Raw genomic sequence first — 20,734 nt, 5'->3', positions numbered from 1 at the left:
GTGCCTACAGTCGACTACATCGGGATGCAGTGAGGAAAAAAAGGTGTGAGGGAAATGAATAGGAGAAGAAAACAGTGGAAGAGAGTTGGGGGAATGAGGGCATGTGACCAAAGGACAACTTTTCCCTTTGTCTAAAAGGGTCTTCTAAAAATCCAGCAAAAGTTAATAGACTAATGATGCAACATCGCCACCTGGTGGCCGATGAGGACATACGCTTTTAGAAAGGAACTGAAATGTTAGGCTAATCTAGTGATCAGCTTTAGATGCAACACCCACGGCTTTCCCCTTCCTTGTTGAGGAAGACCAGCCCCAGCAGGAAGCTGTATTGTCTGTGAACTCCAGACCAAGTGGGTACCCTTTGCTCAGCATTAGTTAACAGGGTCTAAGGTTTGGGCTGAACAGCACCATACCTGTTGATCCACATGGGGGTAGGCGGGGTTCTCCAGGCTACAGGACTTCACAGAACAGATGGCTTTTCAAGGCTCTGGTAGAGAAGTCTCAGAGCCAGCCCTGTTTATAGCCAGCAGTCACCTGCCACTCCAGGTATAGGGGTAGGGCTCTTGTAGGCAGGGCCTCTCAAGTTACTACTGCCTACATATGACACTCCCTTCCCAAACTAACCCAGTCACCTGCCTCGTAAGAGATTCTCAGTTTAAAAAAAAAAAAAAAAAAAAAAGCAAGCCATCGTCTGCTGCTCAGAGGAGCCGGATGAGTAGGGAGGGTGTTTTAAAATATCGGGCTTAGTAATCATGGGGGCTGTTATCTTATTGACCAAGGTCCAGCCATTTGCCAAGGTATATACACATTTTATTTAAAAAAGTTTACAGTTTTCATTATACACAACTATTAAGAGGTTATAGTCAGAGGAGGCATTTGTCCTGTTGACAGAAGTGCCCACTAGATCATCACAATGCAAGGAAAAAGGTGGAAGGGAGGAGAGGGGGCAAGGAAAAAATAAGTGATAAAAAGCTTAGATTTCAATTAAGGGCTGGTAAGTCCCTTTTATCTCTTCAAGTATCACACAATATGTACCAAATACAATCAGTAAATAATGGCCATTTCTTCCCAAGCCCACGGCCAAGATGAATATTTGCTGAATATCCGGGCCCTTCCTCAGGTGAATGGAGAAACTGCATACCTGAGGGTTTACTCTCCCTTCCCCCCAAGGGGCCTCCACTCCATTCAGTCCCTAATGGAATCACCAAGGTGTTCAGTGGCCAGAGAAAGTATGAACATGGATTCAGAAGTCCAAAGAAATGCAGGTCTTTGAGCCCAATCAGAAATGATTTGATTTCAGTCAACAAGGCTGTGAACCCAGTCAGGAAGTTGGTGAGATGAATAGAACTCTAATTTTTGTTAATGGCTTTCACTTTTCTAATTGAGTCCCTAGAACACAGAAGGGTCACATGCCATTTAAAGTCAAACACTAGTTCCCAGAAAGTTGGTAGCTAACAACTTCACCGTGGGGGCTAGCAGAGGATGTGTCTTTCATGATTCTCAGCCATCCCAATAGGAGGCCTAATGAAAAGCAAGTGTCAGGCCAAGGCCAACTAGGGCTTCAGGGAGCCTTGTGAGGGGAAAAAATTCCTTCGAGGGGAGACACTCTTCTGGAGCTTAGATCAGCCAGTTGGCAATTAGAACAGCTTTTGGAGTGGAAGAAAAACGTTAGGTACTGGACAGATATATGGCAACTTCTGATAATTATCTCACTAGTATAAAACGCTGGTTGAAACTGCACAGTAACCTCAAGGAGCGCGATGCGATTGAAGACAAAAGAGCAAAAATGCCAGTGTCTAGGTTGGCTACCTTAAAACGCAACCCACGAGGCCCCGGTGCTGGGGCGGCTGGAGGGTAGCGATTGCATGCTGCTGTGGTGCAGCCATCTTGCTTGTTGGTGTTTGGCGAGAGCTGGAGCTCAGTCATTTGAACAGGGGCAAAGAATGGCTTGTGCGGTAAACCACAAGGCAGGATTTCAAAAATGATGGGTACTAAAGAAGGGAAGGGAAGGGAAACTGCCAGAAGCAGCTCTGACCTACCACCACCACCTTTAAAAGCAATAATGTGCAGCCTTTCTGAGGGGCTCTGAATGCTTCTCTGAGTGCTATGATGCAACAACGTGGAAAAGCTTTTGGTGTCATACCACCCCCTGCTCCAGACTCACTCTACCATCTATTACTGGGGGCCCAGAGTCCTCAGAATCACAGCCAGGCCCTCTTCCAGCTTCCTCTCCTACTCCTACCTCTCCCAGGCACAGGGAAGGGACAAAAAGTTAGTGTAAGAAGGGATTCTGTTCAACATATCAAAAGTCAATTTCCCAGTGGAGAGGAAAAGCTCCATACAGAGCCAAAAACATGCATGGGATCAAGGTTAGCGCCCCAAAAGGATAGATTTGCACAGAGTGAGAGGGTACAGTGTGATCTGGGCAGCAATTTCCAGGAGTTTCCAGTGCTAGCAGAGAAGCCTAGTTACACCTTTATCACACAGACTTGGATGGGCGCACACACACGTGCATACACACTGTAGCCATACTCAGATCTGCTTCTTAACCCCTGCAACCTCCAACAAATCTTCATTTGGAAATTCTGCACCACCAGATTCCTAGTGCTGGAGTTCTCGATCACAGGCAAGCTGATGTCTTTTTGTTAGAGAAACATGGATTTAGTCAGGGAGCAGAGCTGTGGCACTGCTCACATACCTTCCCTAAACTTGGTTCTACTAGATTTTTTTTGTTTGTTTTTGTTTTTTGACAAGATTAAAAGCAATTATTATCTGGACATTATTTTTTTGAAAGGTAATTAGAACACTATTGTTTATACAATATTGAAAAAATACAGTTTTTTATTGTTTGAACTCAAATCACCACCCAGCACTTTAAGCCTACCCTAAGTCGCACCTACAAATAACGGTTATAGCACAAGCAAACTGCTAATTCAGCAGGTAAGCAAGTTAAGACAGTGCCAGCAGAGACCCTCCCTCCCCCAAAGTAATGAGAAGACAACGTGCTAGATAAGAGTTAAAGTACTCCATTACATGTTAAATAGTTAATACTACCCTTCCAACAAGCCACAAATGCTAGATAGATAACTCAGTACGGTTAACTAACCACAGCCCTACATAACTGCACTTTTAATTTTTTTTTTTTAAAAAGAAAAAAACCTTTTGCTTCATGCCCGTAATTAACATAAGTAAATTCTTTGTTTTTTATTTAGGAAAATAATCATGCTAAAAGCAAGTTGTACTTTATATAGATTTTCAAAGAAAAGATTGATTGTGCTTTTTGAATAAAAAAGATAGGGTATATTCAATCTCATTGACTCAAATTTTGTGGAATATAGCACTTATAAACTAAAAACACACAGAGAGAAGGATTAAATTATCCCAGTAGGACATTCAAAAATCATCTCGAGAAGATTTCAGGATTGGCTGATTTTGCTATTGTCCTACTGGTTGTGTCAACCGCCCCCCCCGCCCCCCCCGCCCCCCCGCCCCCAGCTACTGTCTGAAGTTCTCCAAATTCAGCAGGCAACACTCAGATCTGAAAGAAACTCTGCCAGCAACCTGGACATATGGTTAGCTGAGTAAACATTTGATTAGCAGGCATTCAAAGTGATTTCCTCTTAACATATACAGGAGAGAAAATTCTCTTCCTTCAAAACCTGTTCTACATCATATTTCTGAATCCTTTCCTCTTATTCAGTCTCACTCTGAAAAAAAAAAAAAAAAAAAAGCTGTTTGTTTTTCCCATGTAGAGTCACTTTGGGCACAAGAACCTTTATTTGTTCCAATTATTACTCATTTTTAATTGAGAATGTGAGTTGGGTCTAAAATACCTCTTTCCCACTCCCATGAGCAGACGATGACCAGGCTGCTGCCAAGAGCAGCAGCAGAAGGGAAAACAGAATCAAAACCTGAATGAGAGAACCCAGGAGTCACAGCCGCCAGAAGGGTCTTCTTCCCAAGTCTAATGGTCCACTGAGTGGCTGTCCAAGGAGGAGGCCATCTCTTGGTAGGTGAAGATTAAATTTGCAACCTAAGCACAATGCACACACACCAAAAAGAAAAAAAAAACCCAAACCCCACAACCACCCTCAAATATACAGCTCTGAGTCCAGGGCAGCGGTCTCACGGTGGCCAACAATAGGATGAGGAGGTGACTCTGCACGTGTTGGATGAGAGGAAACATCTTCCCAGTCACGTTTCTCCTCCTTTCCTGTCCTCTCAAAAAAAAAAAGGTCTGGATTACAAATTCTACCCCCAAGAAAAAGAATCAGATTCAGAAAACATTTCCAAAAGGTTCTCCAAAGCAAAACACTTGTGGCTGCAGGGCCTGGTAGTGAGAAGGGCAGGGATCTACATATAAAAATGTACTTAAAATCCAAGTCAAAAAAATTGTTTTAAGTTTCAATACTCCAATTAGCTCCCTGTTTTATACTGTTACTCCACAGAAATGGGGCCACCTAGGATAGGATGCACAGGAAGAAGCAGCTCTGATTCTGACATGGCTGGCTGTAAATGCTCCCAAGCAGGGCTTTTCCTCCCCAATTTTTTCCTTTCCAGTTTGAAAAAGCACTATTCTATCTTCACATCCAAGAGCTGGTTGGTTTGGTTTGTTTCTTTGGAACCATCAATAGAAGAAGCAACTTTTTCCTGTTATTTTTACTCATGTCTATCTATCAGAGCGGCTGTTTCTTTTGACAGTTCAGTAGCACACAGGCTGACTTGGCTAAATGGACTTAAGAATGCATGCATTCCGACCGCATATTGCTACCAAAATGGAATGTGGGAATATGCTATGCACCTCAGGTTGAGAAATGACCAAGAAATCAAGATCTAAAGGGTGATATATAATATATATATATCAATGCTATTATTCATAAAAACCTTGTTTAGTAATAAAAAAAATTGCTTTGTTTAAATATGAATATTATAGTCTGCTTCTCATGGTTAGGAAATAATAGTCTTTCTGAAAAGCAGGTGCTTTTTCTACTACAACTCCATATCCTGGGCCTCATCTTCCGAAAAGTCAGACATAGAACTCTCCGATGAGCTGTCTCCGGTGCCCTCTTCCTGCTCTTTCAGTGCCTCCTCTGTTGCATATTTCTGGATGTACTCTGCACAGGGGGTTGGGATAAAGAAAACACAAGAATAGTGAGCAGGCAGGCAAGTGCTTCAGCGACCCCAAAGCTGGCAAGTCCCAGGGAGGTTCAAGCTTTCCCTATTCGGTATGGGCAGTAGGGAAGAGACAATGACAAAGATGACAGTTATTATAGTCACTAAAGCTAAGGGGAAAATTGTACAGGGAGGTGTCTTTGGAGTTAATGCATTTCACCCCCTTAGTAAGACAGGCAAATCTGAACACTTGATTTGCAGGGGAACAGATACGCTGCACTGCCATGCTAGATCTTTGGGCCATTACCTCCCACGTGGCTGTGTACAAGACAGCCGACCACCCTGGGCCTTGCCTGCAAGGCTCAGGAAGGTCGGCAGACATCCAGGATGGTGTCTGGGGTTAACCAGGCTCCCGTTTTCCAGCCAGGGCGCTCTCACTCTCTCCTTGTTGCTTACTGATATGGCTGCACTCCTCCAAACTTGATGGACTGGGGAAATGTAAACCTCACATTTTCTTTTACTTTCTATGTTAATAAAACTATTCACCCCCCAGAGAGAAAAGGACTAGTTATGATTCCATAGTAATTTATAAGGAAATCCCCCATCATTTTTAGATTTGCAGTTATGTAATTACAGTCAGCCCAAATCTATTATTTTAGAAATAGATTTTAGTCTAAACAGATCCTGCCTGTCAGGTTTCTGAAGCAGCTGGTAAAGACAGTCTCTCAATCTGCTCAGGAATGAGCTACTACTACCTGGGGACACAGCTAGCCTGAGTGGTTTTACCACCTATTAATTTATTTACCTGAAGATTTATGATGCTATAGCCTAGGCTGTATCTGCTAGCTGAAAAAAATGTTAAGAACTGCTGAATACACAATTAAACGTTTTCCTAAAACTCTAGGTGCAGATGGTTTTTCAAGTAAGTAGCCTACACACAATATGAAAAGACAGGACAGAATCCTATCCAGAAAAACACATCCTCATGTCCGTATGCTTTGTTTTTCCTCCTACGGAGTTGCAGGGACTAGAAGAGAAGGTATATGGGCCAAGTCTGAATGCTGCAGTGCAGGGCCAGCTAAGATTATTTTCTATATTTTCAAAGGGCTGTTAAAAAGGAAGAAAGAAAGAAAGAATGAGTATGTGACAGAGACCATATGTGGCCAAATCTGGGCCTTTACAGAAAAAGTTTGCAGGCTTCTGACTTATACCCCAACAGATTCACTAGAGCAAAATTTTATGCTGAGATAATGAGATTTCAAAAGCCCCTAGCTAGGTAGGAACTTGCATTCATTTTTTTGAGAGTGAGAGAAATGTTTACTGAAGTCTTAGAAAGTGTATTTTTATTCTCTATTGGGTTGACTACTTTGTTTCTTCCTTTGTAGAAAGAAGTTGCTGCACTTTGACACTGCTCTTGGACACTGTAAGTTGACACTATCAGCCTTCTTCAGTATATTCAAGGAGACCAATGTATATTAAATGCTTACTGGGACAAGGCCTTTCAGGGGATAGAAAAATGAAGAGCAAGGTCACTAATGAGCAGGAAACACAGACAAAGATAAAAGCAGTTAGGGGGTTAAGTGCCATCAATGGGAAGCAGGAGGAAGGGACTGTGGCCCCTGAGAGCCAGGAAGGCAGTATCTGCACTGACCCTTGAAGAAGCTCTGGCAGCTGCAGCATAGGAGACGCCACTCCAGGGGAAAGGCATAGACAGCCTCGCCAAAGCACCAGGGAGAAGGAAGTGGCTGGGATGTTAAAACACATTAAGAGAGAACTACATTTGTTTTCTTTCTTTTAAAAAATCTGAAGCAAGTAAGGTAAAATGTACAGGTTTTGCTATAGTTGGATAGTGGGTATATAGTTAAGTCACTCTGTTCTTCTGTATGGTTGAAAACTCTCCCTGAAGAACTAAGGAAGCAGATACAATTGGGTATCTGAAATTCATCCAATTTGTGTGTTACATATTGATACATTTAGAGGAGTAAAGGCAGAGATGCAGATCACACACAGTAACAGAGAGCCCTGAATGGCAGGCTAAGATGCCACTCAGGGAAGTTTTTTGAGAAGTGACATATCTTTAGACGGCTCCAACGGTGCCCCATCCTATAGACAGTCCAATATTTACATGATAAAATAGCACCAACTAAATATGAAATCATGTTCATGTTAAGAAAGGTTACATACACTAACCTCTGATGTCAGGCGTGGAAACTGTCTACCTGGAGGGGATTATCTAAAGTGGTAAGGGGTGAATTAGCTCCCTAACGGGTGGGGGAGGGAGAGAGGGGCCGAAGGACCCAAATCTTATGAGAATGATCACGTTTAGGAATGGAACGAGAAAAGTCTTCAGAAAGGTAAGGGGTAAAATACCAAAGCTGCAGAGAGGAAAATGGGTCATGAGAAAAATCCAAATGATTAAGAAGAGAGGAGGACTTCCCTGGTGGTGTAGTGGTTAAGAATCCTCCTGCCAATGCAGGGGATATGGGTTAGAGCCCTGGTCCGGGAAGATCCCACATGCCGCGGAGCAACTAAGCCCCTGCGCCACAACTACTGAGCCTGCGCTCTAGAGCCCGCTAGTCACAACTACTGAGCCCGCACGCCTAGAGCCCGTGCTCCGCAACAAGAGAAGCCCCTGCTCGCCGCAACTAGAGAAAGCCTACATGCAGCAGTGAAGACCCAATGCAGCCACACACACAAAAAAAGAGGAGAGAGGAGGGGAAACAAACAGCAGGACTCCTAAAGAAGTTCACAGAAACAGCTAAAGGCTTCTGATATGGGGATACCTTTGAGTATGGGGGTGATGGGTAACCAGGAGAAGGAAGACCAACAGTGCTAGGAGGAAGGGGATAAATGGAGAACAAGATCATGACTGGGTCCGAGAAATAAGATCTCTTATTTCCTGTAGGAAGAAACAAAGAAAAGATTGAGGGGGGGTGCAGATATGTATAAAGGTAGGAAGCTGGGGTGAGCTCAGGTCTGATAGTCATGATCTTCTCAGATTACTAAGGAAATGATAGCCAACACTAATGTTTCAGAAATCTAGAGCCCCCTAAGCTAGAGCTTGCTGTTCAAAGATAAAAACGTAGGTTAGGTTCCTTTTGTAACTGGGACTATAACAGATATGTACTAAAACAGGAATAGTGTTAAATAGAGGCATAATGGATACAAGAACTATAGAAATATGCTCTGCACAGAGATATCTGTGGGTTGCAGACACTGTTAAGTGCTTCTTATGTCAAAGTAAGACAGTCTCATAACAGAATTTTATCTGGTTAAAAATGAAATACATGTTTTCTTGAATTATGTTTCTTTGGCTATGTCAGTATTCTGATTACATAAACTAGATATTAATTTGCAAAGCACCTGAGACCTAAGTAAGTTAATTAGAGAAGATTTTTTTTACTTTATCTCAACGAAAAGTACCAAACAATACCCTAAGAGACCAGGGAAGAAGGAGAAGACGAAGAAAAGGAAAAACTACTGTTCAACAAACAGGCCCAGATGCTCCCATCCTGTCTCATACTTTCATATTTAAGAGTGAAGACCTATGCATTCTGGGCTCTCATAAATTATTTCTACTGCCATCTCCTGCAAATGTACTCAGAGGGGCTGTACACTTTGCAGAAGCTCATGTTCTGAGCTGCTCTGCAGATGAACGAGTCAAGCTAAAAATTGGGTAAATACCAATGCCTGCCATTTGTTAAGAAGAGTAGGCCTATTTTCATGGACTTTGAATTCCTCTCCTTTCTGGTGGAACTTTATGTATCTAGACTTTCCACTATGAAAGTTCTCAAACATCCACAGAGGTAAAAGGACAATGTGGTGAATGCTGGTAACCCTGTGTGTAGCTTCAGCTATTCTTTCACAACCACATTTTCATTTTAATGAAATTCGTGTCCCATTAGCCTGTAAACCGAGAATGGGAAAACAGGATCCTAAATCTTAAAGGATGAGCTAACTAGTGCTACTACCATTTGCACATTTCTAAACTTTAATAGCACATTTTAAGTTTTAATAGAAAAATCTATAGCACCAGGGCACTGGGGCCAGGTATCTGCAGTAGAAATGTGCCTTAGATATAAACTTCCCAAAATGTAAGCAAATCAGTATGAGACCAAGAAAAGAAGCCAGTTGGGTAATTTTTATTCAACAGGTAAAATGATATAATAAAACAAAGTCTAAAGATGAATTTGGTAATTATTTCCCAACTCCCAAAGTTAATTGCTGCCAAAGTTAATCCTGCCCTGAAGGGCCAGGATGATTCCATTTATAAACCAATGTGAGACTATGCCTTTCAATTAATACTTTACTCTCAAGTCCAATTTTCTAATTTTCTAAGACAAGAGGAAGCAAATGAAAGCAAAGGTTCTTTCATATAGGGGGTCACAGGGATTTCTGGCAGGGTTATGTCTACTTACCACCCAACTAATAAGTCACCCACTTCCTCATCTTTCCGTTTTTGCTCTCTCTCCTTTCTTGCTGAAACCTCCAGCTTTCTAAAGGTGTCTCTGACCCTTGAACCTACAGAGGCTAGTGAGCTCTGCTCCAGCCCACAGCTGTCTCTTTTTAGGCCTGAGAAAAATTATGAGTAACTAAGAAGGGCTTTTAATGATCAAAACCTAACAGACTTAAGTTCTTCTGTCTCCAGGCTAAGCTATTTGCCTTACCTTTAATTTTCTGCTTGTATTCTTCTGGTCGATGGAGGTACATAGCTGCAGCGTCACCATTGAGAGGATCTATGGGGTTGGGATAGGCCAACAACTGGGGCAGGAAGGACTCAAATATATTGGTAAGATCTGAAAAACAAGCAAGAAATATATCATGCACGGAACAAGCAAGTTCACCTAAAATTCACTTGAATTTAGTAGTCAACATATTTAACTACACTGATATTTTTTTCATAAAACAGTGGTCCATTACATGTGACTTATATATTCCTTTCAATACCAATTTTTAAATTTAATTTTAATTTGAAGAACCAGGTAAAGATATACTTGGTATTCTCTTTGAAAGGCAACTGTCCCAATTCGAATTCACTCCACTCTGTAAACTGATATTTTAGAAATACTACATGGTTTATTAAAACTTGTACCCCAAGCACTCTACATTCTTACAAAGCGAGCAGTTAATTTCTTAACATCGCCATTTTCTACAGCTTTGAAAATCCCCACTCTGAAAGTATTCAAGCACCAGATCTTAAAAGAACTGAATACAATTATATAGGCCTTGACATTTAATTCAATTCTCCTAACTTCTAATGGAGGTAAATATAACCAGTTTTTCAATTATTCTAGGTAATGAGGGTAGGAACCTATATGAACAACTTAAAATCATAAACAATCATAAGACAGATAAGTACCAATTTACTGCTTCTGTTAATAATCATTTTAATAAACATTAACAACTCCCTTCTTACTAGATTCAGCACAAGGTGCTGGGTGTACATCTACATACACAGCAAAAACAACAAAAACACTGCAGTTACCTAGTGTTTTATAAAGGAAGTAGGGCTTGAAAACCTGTAAAATAAACCACACATCACATCACTTCAGAGATGCTCTAACTTCCATTCTATTTGCTGCTCAGTTAGCAGACAGTGAACTGTGGAACGTTAGCACTTCCATCTCTCTGCCCACTCTAGTTACTCACCATATTTTATAAAAAACATTTCTGTTTCAAGAGGGAATGCTAAAGTATAGTAGCATAGAAACTACTTCCATTTATTCTGCTTTTTTAATGGATTTTGATTTAGAGTGAGCACTCTCATGCAGTATTGTAAGTGAATGTTTTGTCAAGCTATGTCACTTTTAGATTAATGATTCTCTGCCAGGGGTGATGCTGCTCCCCAGCGGCCACTTGGCAATGTGTAGAGAAATTTTTGGTTGTCACAACAGGTAGGGGAAGGTGTAGGGGTGCCACTAGCATCTCGTGGACAGAGGCCAGGGATGCTGCTAAACATCCTACAATACAATGCACAGGATAGCCCTTCACAACAAATAATTATCTGGGACCAAAATGTCAATAGTGCTGAGGTTGAGAAACCCTGGTCTAGATAAAAGGGGTCAGCAAACTTTTTTTTTTTTTTTTTTTTGCGGTATGCGGGCCTCTCACTGTTGTGGCCTCTCCCGTTGCGGAGCACAGGCTCCGGACGTGCAGGCTCAGCGGCCATGGCTCACGGGCCCAGCCGCTCCGCGGCATGTGGGATCCTCCCAGACCGGGGCACGGACCCGCGTCCCCTGCATTGGCAGGCGGACTCCCAACCACTGCGCCACCAGGGAAGCCCCAAACTTTTTCGTAAAGGGCCAGAGTAAATACTAATTTAGGCTTGGTGGGCCACATTTGGTCTTTCACAGCTACTCAACACTCAGCCCTGCCACTAGCACAAAAGCAGCCATAGATAATAGATAAACAAATGGGTGTGGCTGTGTTCCAATAAAACTATATACAAAATCAGGCAGCCAACGTTTGCTGACTTCTGCTCAAGAAAATCCTACGAGAAGCAGATCGTCCTTGTCACTATAAGGTTAAAAAACTGAGCAGTCAAAAAAAACCTAGAGCTGCACTATTCAATAGAACTTTCTGCAATGATAATGATCTGTATCTGCTAACAATATGGTAGCCATGTGGCTACATGTGGCTACTGAGCATGTGAAATAGAGCTGGTTTGACTGTGAGGACTGAATCTTTCATCTTTAATTCTAATTAATTTAAATAACTACATGTGGCTAGTAGATCCCATATTGGACCACTCAGGTCTACAGAGTGATATTTGGACTGTGCTGGCTGTACTTCATGACAGCCAGCACAGTCCTATTCTCATGCACCAGATACTGACACAGAGCAGGTTTACCTTCAACCCCAAGTTAGGGACTTGGTATTACTGATAAGGCTAACTTTCCAAAGAACCACATTAAAGTAAAATTCCCACATACCAGGAAACAAATGCAGAGATCCTTAATCAAAAAAGCAAAACAAAAATTATCTTCCAACATAACCCCAACCACCTGTGGCAGGATTTTCACTGCTGTTTTACATATATATATATATATATTTTTTTTTTTTTTTAAGTGACATTTTTAAAAAATTTGTTTGTTTATTTATTTATTTATGGCTGTGCTGGGTCTTCGTTGCTGCGTGCGGGCTTTCTTTAGTTGCGGCAGGCGGGGGCTACTCCTTGCCACAGCACACGGGCTACAGAGCATGGGCTCTAGGTGCGTAGGCTTCAGCAGCTGTGGCACATGGGCTCCAGAGCACAGCCTCAGCAGTTGTGGCACACGGGCTCAGTTGCTCCATGGCATGTGGGATCCTCCTGGACCAGGGCTCAAACCCGTGTCCCCTGCATTGGCAGGCGGGTTCCCAACCATTGTGCCACCAGGGAAGCCCTACATATATATATTTTAAAGGAAGCAACATATTTAACAAACCAATAACTATTCATGGTACAAAATCATTGAAACTATTTGTAAAGGCTAAGGGACAGAGAAAAATGCTTATGTTCTAATGCTGAATAGAGAAAGTCTGTAAAATATTATGTTCTCTAGAATTACAATGATGTACACAGTATGATGCATAAAAATATTTTAAAAGTTATGCATAAGAATATTTTAAAAGTTATGTTGGACTTCCCTGGAGGTCCAGTGGTAAAGAATCTGCCTTCCAATGCAGGGAACACAGGTTCAATCCCTGGTCAGGGAAATAAGATTCCACATGCCATGGGGCAACTAAGCCCGTGCACTGCAACTATCGAGCTTGCATGCCTCAACGAGAGAGCCCGTGTGCTACAAACTACAGAGCCCATGCGCTCTGGAGCCCACACGCCACAACTAGACAGAGAAAACCCACAGGCCACAACTAGAGAGAAGCTCGAGTGCCACAACAAAGAGACCAGGCACTGTAACGAAGGACCTCACAGGCCTCAACGAAGATCCCGTGTGCCCCAACTAAGACCTGACATAGCCAAAAAAGGGAAAATAGTAAAAAATAAATTAAAAGTAAATAAAATTTTTTAAAAAGTTATGTCAAAGCAAAAGGCTTGTAATTTCTACTTTTCACACTTCAAATGACACTTTACTTTTTTTACCTTTAAAAATAACATTTGCATATAAATGTGTCCTTTCTACTTTTGCATAAGTTTGAAACATTTAATAAAACATGGAAAGTCTTAAAATAATTTTCCTCTCTCTATACTTAAGTGGGTGGGTTATCAAGGGAATGGTAGAAAATGCTAAAAGGTAAGCAAATTAAGAAGAAAAAACAAGGGGTGTGAACCCCAAGTTTTACAAATTGAACATGATCCCAAAGCAGAGTTACAGTGACACTAATGATAGTAACAGTAATAGTAATGGCTGCAAGAGTTTACACTTACACAGCCCTTACTATAAGCCAGGCCCTGTAAACACTTTACATATACACTCTTAATTTCACTACAGCCAATGAGGTAGGTACTATTACTATCTCCATTTTGCATATGGGGAAAATGAGGCACAGCACAGAGAGGTTAGGTAACTTGTCCAAGGGGCTGGGTTTCAAACCTGGGCTTATGCACTACGCTGCTTCTGTTAGTGGATAAAAGGAACACTGTCTCAACCATGATGGCAAAAGCTCCCCATATCTCTGTGTCAAAACTGTATACCCTCAGAGATGGCCACCCTCCTCCCCCAAGTTTTTCTTTCTCACGTGTTCAAGGCCAACAGGATGGTCTCTAAGCAGAGAATATTCAGGAGTTTCTTGGCTGAACTGTCGGGTATTTCAGAGGCAGTGTGCTTCAAGTAGCCCAACCACAGGAAGTAGCCCATGGCCATGCACAGATATCCACACATAGTAAACTGGGGGCCTCTCCTGCCACATCAGCATTATAGGTGCTGCCCCCAAAAGATTAACAGCTGAATGTTCCTATCAAACAACAAAAAAACTTGAAAAAAAAATAAACTGCAGGTTTTACTTTAAGTTCAGAAGCACTTCAGGACTTGAGAAATATTGCAGACAACATGTCTCATAACTAGGTGTTTCATGTGTTCCAGGAAAAGATTTTATACCCCTCACCACTACTTTTAAGTTTTTCAAGCTACCAATAAGTGGCTTTGCCCATGTATTTGTTCCAAACAAATAAAAGAACCCTCAATTAAAAAAAAAAAACCAAAAAAACCCTCAATTATTGGTTTTTCCTTCCTGTGTCTACTGTCTTCCTGCATCAACACATTTTGATCCATTTTACAGATGTGCTGAGTCACACCTCTAAAACAGAAGAGCAGGAAAGGAAAAGTATACAGCCCAGTTCTGGGTGAAGATGACAGCTTTTGAAGGCCAGGATGTTGTTGCCATGGCCATTTTAAAGCAGTAAAGTATTCCTTAAAGTGGCTAACAGAATAACTACCACTGAGAAGTTCCTCCCCAAAGAAATATCTCTCAAACATGCAGATGTGCACAAAATCTTTTCAAGATAAATATTCTAGCAGAAGAGACATAAACCATAAACCAAGAATGAAATAAAGATACTCATCTTTGGAAAAATCCATCATAATAAAATTTTTCCCCCTAGAATTGTTAATAATATAAAACATCTATCAGTTCCAAAGTCTTTTAAAAAACACTGACCTTCCACTTTTTGAAAGGGAGAGAACCAGACATGGATCGCACAATCTAGAGATTACAGTCAGGTGCCTCCATTACTGGATGTTTTAATTTTTAAAGAAAGTCCCAAGATCCCTGAGAAGTATGGTTTACAATGAGCAAACAGCTCATACTTTTGCCTTGGACTAAATCAGCATTTACCAAAATGCAGTCCATTAGGACTGATTCTTCAACCTGATCTTACAGTATTAATGTTAACAATATTACAACACTCATAGTTCAGCTTAGGCACATAAACTAATGATTTATATCCATATTTAATTTTTATTTTTTTTTTTTTATTTTTTTTTATTTTTTTATTTTTTTTTTTTTTGCGGTATGCGGGCCTCTCACTGTTGTGGCCTCTCCCGCTGCGGAGCACAGGCTCCAGACGCGCAGGCTCAGCGGCCATGGCTCACGGGCCCAGCCGCTCCGCAGCATGTGGGATCCTCCCGGACCGGGGCACGAACCCATGTCCCCTGCATCGGCAGGCGGACTCTCAACCACTGCGCCACCAGGGAAGCCCATATTTAATTTTTAAAAACACTCAAATTACACTTATCTCTCATCAAAAGCAGAATTTACCCCACTCAGTCTAGAGCAATGGTTCTTGGGCAAGTCTAGGTCCTGGTTGTTCGTCCATTAAAATTACCCACAGGGTTTTTTCAAAATATGCATGCTGAGGCCTCATACCTACCCCAGGGATTCTGATTTAGGATTGGTTAGCATCTGCATGTGTGTGATACATGTGCAGAAATGCACTACCTACTCTACACACTCCTATCCCCAGAGACCAAATGGGAAGAGCTATGTGCTTGTGGGTTCTCTAGCTCAAGAAAATGTTTAGGTCTTGGCAGCTAAGCTGCTGAAGAGGCTCTAATTTAGTAGCCCTCCCTGACCCTTTCATTGTCCTTTTTCTGCACACTGCTGTCACCATCACTCCCTCCAGGTGGAGGTATTCCAAACTACAGGTAGGAAAGCAGGTCTCTTCCTCTCTGCATCTCAATTTCTTCATCTGCAAAAAGAGAATACTGCAGTTCCTTACAAGAAGAAATACACATTTCTAAAAATGACTATAAAATAGGCTTCAAACTACATCAAAGGACTAGACTAAAATATTAATACAAATATGCCATCTTCTCAGAAGAAATTTCAGCTACCTGTTATCCCTCAAGGAATACATATTAATAATTAAAATGAGTCACCCACACAAAAATGCACTTTTTTTTTTTTTTTTTTTTGGTCTGTGTTGGGTCTTCATTGCTGTGCTCGGGCTTTCTCTAGTTGTGGCGAGTGGGGGCTACTCTTTGTTGCAGTGTGCGGGCTTCTCATTGCGGTGGCTTCTCTCATTGTGGAGCATGGGCTCTAGGCACGTGGGCTCAGTAGTTGTGGCTCACGGGCTCTAGAACGCAGGCTCAGTAGTTGTGGCGCGTGGGCTTAGTTGCTCCACGGCATGTGGGATCTTCCTGGACCAGGGATCAAACCCGTGTCCCCTGCATTGGCAGGCGGATTCTCAACCACTGAGCCACCAGGGACGCCTGGTACCAATTCTTAAAGTAAAGCCACCCTACTCCAGGTGACTCACAAAAAGATGGGTACATGGCTTAAAAGAGAAGACACTCAGGAGGGGATGAATCACATATCTCATGTTTTATTCTTGGCTGTTTATGAACCAGTGACCGTAAGTTATTTCTTCTTCCTCTATTTCCTTTGAGCATTAAAATGGAAACCTTTGTAAAGCACACTGCTATCTTCAGGTTAAAACCCTGTGAATGCCAAAGCTTAACTTGGTCAGCCCCATCAGGAACCACAATTACCAAGCAGGCAGTCCTCTCAGAGAATTGAACTTGCATAATCTTTGTTTGTTTTTCAGACTTAACACCCCAAATGCTGTGTCTCAGAAACCACCACCATGGTACAGCACAGTCAAGGCCAGGTAACACCAGCCATCATAGCCCTCCTCCCTTCTCCAATGTCACCTATCCTTCCCCCTTTTCTCACCCTACTCCTTGTTCCCCAGATGTCCGAGGCCCTGGGTTCCTTCTTTTTAAAGCCAAACTAACAAAAAACATACAGAAAAACTTGTTTGGAAAGACATCAGCCACTTGCTTAGCAATGTGAATTCTGTGGTCTTTGTATTAATACAAAGAGTGTATTTTATACTCTTACTCCAGGAAGCTCATCATCTCACAATTTTAAAGAAATAAGTCTATGCTGATAACTAGCAAATCCTTCTAACTGGTCCTTTACATTTCTGGTCTTAAACATGCCTAAAATGATTCCCTGAAAACCTATTCCTTTCTCCTAAAACCTACATTGATGGCTCCAAACCTCCGGATGGACCTTGGTTAGGCCTTCCTCCTTTATTCCATGTACTCAGTCAATTTCCCAGACTCACTATTAATCCTAGTGAAATGCCTCTAGTTCCTCTTCTGTTTCCGCTGGCATGTAACTACATCAAGCCCAATGTATCTTTCTAAACCTGGATTAGGACAACCATCTCTGGATGGCCTTCCAGCCTCCAAACTCTTACCTTTGGAATCTGAGAACACTTCCTTAAAACACTCAGGTCATTTCCCATCAAGAGCAAGTTCCTTTTCTTTTCCTACAAAACTTCGTACTCCAGAAGCATGCTAGCCAAACAAACTTACATCTTACTGACCTTCTCCCTCCTGGAGGACTCCTGGCTTCCAAAGCTCAGAATCACTGAGTTAGCTACGACTCCTTAAGGTATTTAACTGTTTTGTAATTCAATAGGGAGCAGGGCTAAAAGGAGAGGAAGAAAGGAAAAGTCCTGCTCACAATTAGAGAGGTAAAAAGATGGGTAAAAACCCACAAGAAGTAGATTCTAGTGAACCACAACCAATGACTCTGCGACCTCCTCTTTCCACGGCTTTTGGCCATTATAGTTGAAGCTGATGGCTAAATAAGCTGAGATCACCTGGGAAGTAAAACCATGTTATCCGGGGCTTCCCTGGTGGCGCAGTGGTTGAGAATCCACCTGCCAATGCAGGGGACACAGGTTCGATCCCTGGTTCAGGAAGATCCCACATGCTGCGGAGCAACTAAGCTTGTGTGCCACAACTACTGAGCCTGTGCTCTAGAGCCCGTGAGCCACAACTACTGAGCCCGCGTACCGCAACTACTGAAGCCTGCGCACCTAGAGCCGTGCTCCTCAACAAGAGAAGCCACCGCAATGAGAAGCCTGCGCACCACAACCAACAGTAGCCCCCGCTCATGGCAACTAGAGAAAGCCCGCGCGCAGCAACCAAGACCCAACTCAGCCAAAAATAAATAAATAAAATAATTTAAAAAAAACAAACAAACCCATGTTATCCTTGATTTGCTAGAGAAAATCATCAGCTGACCTTTCAAAATCCCATTGATTGACTCTGCTCATCTTATAAGGAACTGTAATTCATCATATTGCTAAGCAAGCCATGAATTTATAGTTACATGTTCAAAATAAAAACAATCATAAAATTCCATTTCATTTGCTCAAGGTTTTTTTGTTGTTGTTCTTTCTTTTTGGGGGGTGGTATCTAACTATATGTATAAAAACACACTGATATATATGTGGTCAAAGTTTATAAGATTGAAAAAGGACAAACAAAATTTCCAGATTTCTTCAGGTTATCTAAGAATTTTGGGTTAATTAATAGATCTTTACTTTTCTACTCTTGTCAGCTCTCAAGAAGTTGCACTATTAATGATGAATTTGAGTCTTTTACTTTAATTTTCTTCTGCTTGTAGTCTGTGAATACTAAAAACAGTGAAATTCTACCCCCTAAAAGGAGGAGGAGCCAGAAACCTACACCTCTCTCTTCAGCTGGAGGATCAGCACTGCATATAATCAAGCAGCTGTTATGTATGAAAGACTGAGTAAGCAGTGGGCCCTAAAAGGTGACAGACATCCCCCAGAGGAAAACCTCAATGAAGCCAATTAGGAGGAATGCCTTCAGATAGACAGGTAGATAGATTTGAAAAAAGAAATGGCCTTGAGATTAAATATTCTCTTGCTAGCTGTTTGAGAGCACACATGTGGCAAGCTGAAGCAGACCGCCACGACAACTTGTGTGGTGCTGTGACACAGAACCAGCTGGCCACTGAATGCTAACATGCTTTAATGGAATAATACATACAGCAAACCAGTATCCCAGATGATATATTCAAGAATGTATATTGCCAATCACTTAACTGAGAGTCTTCTGTGTGGATAAAATATACAAAGGGTGTGAAACTCATTAGATGTACACGTGATCTCGTGTTAGTCCATGGGGATCTTTGAAAGATAGAATAAAGTCTCATGAAGAGGGTCATGCATGCAAAAAACAAAACTCTTCTCTCCTCACACCTCTTAAAAAAGAGAGAGCAATCAGCAGGAATTAATAAGAATCAGCAAACACTTGAAGAATTTTTGCAATATTCCTGAGAGATATACTTAATCTCACTATACTACCATTACACTTTTTTAAGTATTCCAAGCTAAAAACAGGTATTCCTGTTATATGTGGGAAAGAGCAATGTCAAAGACATAGGGTACTAATTAAAACTTGGTGGAATACCAGATATATCCTGCTAAGTGCCAGATCACCAGGTCACCAACCAGAGGTGTGTAGTTTTATAACATGGAACGTTTTAAAGTATTCCACTGTCTGAGAAAATCATCTTCCATCCATTGCCTAATTGCAACTCCCTCTCCACAATGTATTTAAACTGTAGAGATCTGCAGAAGGAAATGAATGCTACTACACAGATCAGAATGAAGAAAACAGACTTTTGTTCACCAAAAAACATTCCCCTTGTTGCCATGTCAATCTCAAAACACTTCCCACCTTGCTTAGGTGTTCTTTAGAGGTCAATTCATCCTGGTTTAAAGCTGGTATGACCCTGCTTACCTTAAAAGATTGCAAGCTAAAACACGGTAGTAGGATTTGTTATTACCCTTCTAGAAATGAGGGCAGTTAATGTATAATTAGCTAGTTGGGTATTCTTACAGTCATATTAAAACTCATTATTAAAGTTTTAAATTACTAGGCAATAATTTAGTTTGTCTTTAATGTCAGAAAAGAACAAGATAACTTCATGCAATAATAAGATAAGTGACCATGCATGGGGAAAGACTTTACCTAGACACAATGATCACAAGCAAATGAAGAGAAAACAAATCCATAAAATCACAATGGAGCCCTGAAGCTACAGCCCCAAAGAAAGAAGAACATGGCTGTGGCTGTCTTTCAGGACCATAGCCTGGCTCGTATCCCACGATCCACAAAGCCTGAACCACTCCATGGTTCTAATGCTGACTGTCAATGAATGTGAATGTGGTGCTTTTAATGAATTTCTGCTAAGTTGTTCAACCCAAGAAAGCCCCATTTTTCTATGTATAGCTAATTAAACTCTTGGGCCACATGCCAACACCAAATCTAAATATCTACAAGCAGACAAAGGAGGTGGATCATGGAGCTAGCATTGTGGAAACCATCAAATCCAAAACTCAGCATATTTCTTCTTTATCTACTACAGCTGACCTTTCTCCACAGTACTAGAAAGAAACTGCTCTACCTGGCTCTGTCTAGGAGACTCATAATGACATCCAGCTGTTCCAAAAGCAGGATGATGTTTGTGATTCCAACATGGATCGATCAATACTGAGTTCTCAAGCCTGTTCAAACAGTGGTTGCTGGCCACTCAATCATCCATGCAGATAGATAAATGTATCTCTTATCTCTGCAACTATACTAAAATGTCTAGAAACATAGCTAGCAAACACTCATGCAGCATAAAGCATTATTTTAAGATACAGTTACCCTCAGCCAAAATTTGAATTGTTTGGAAAGATTCACAGGCTACCTGACTGAAAAGAGGTATTTAATACCAATGTATTTCCAACATGAAAAGGCTTAAATTCATTTAGCAGCTTAAAATCATTAGGTTACAGCATAGTACTATTAAGTAAATTTATGATTTAAAATTTTTCTAAATGCCTAGTAAAAGAAGCACTGTTTCTCCTAAT

The 20,734-nt window shown here is 41.4% G+C and overlaps 1 protein-coding gene across 2 annotated transcripts in view; it reads right to left on the bottom strand.

Annotated features, from left to right (window-relative positions):
- Positions 1-785: 785 nt before the first annotated feature.
- Positions 786-20,734, bottom strand: part of UBE2H (ubiquitin conjugating enzyme E2 H) — a 107,475-nt gene continuing 87,526 nt past the window's right edge. For both annotated transcript variants that reach the window (XM_059074471.2, XM_067042170.1), the window contains exons 6-7: positions 9,777-9,905; positions 786-5,111 (exon numbers count right to left, since the gene is read on the bottom strand). In XM_059074471.2, the coding sequence (XP_058930454.1) occupies positions 4,987-5,111; positions 9,777-9,905 (254 nt within the window). In that variant the 3' untranslated portion in view covers positions 786-4,986. The remainder of the gene's footprint in view (positions 5,112-9,776; positions 9,906-20,734) is intronic.

Source organism: Kogia breviceps, chromosome 9 (assembly GCF_026419965.1).
Source record: "Kogia breviceps isolate mKogBre1 chromosome 9, mKogBre1 haplotype 1, whole genome shotgun sequence".
Lineage (NCBI taxonomy): Eukaryota > Metazoa > Chordata > Mammalia > Artiodactyla > Physeteridae > Kogia > Kogia breviceps.
Note: the sequence above shows the minus strand (reverse complement) of the source record. Positions and strands in the feature narration are given on the sequence as shown.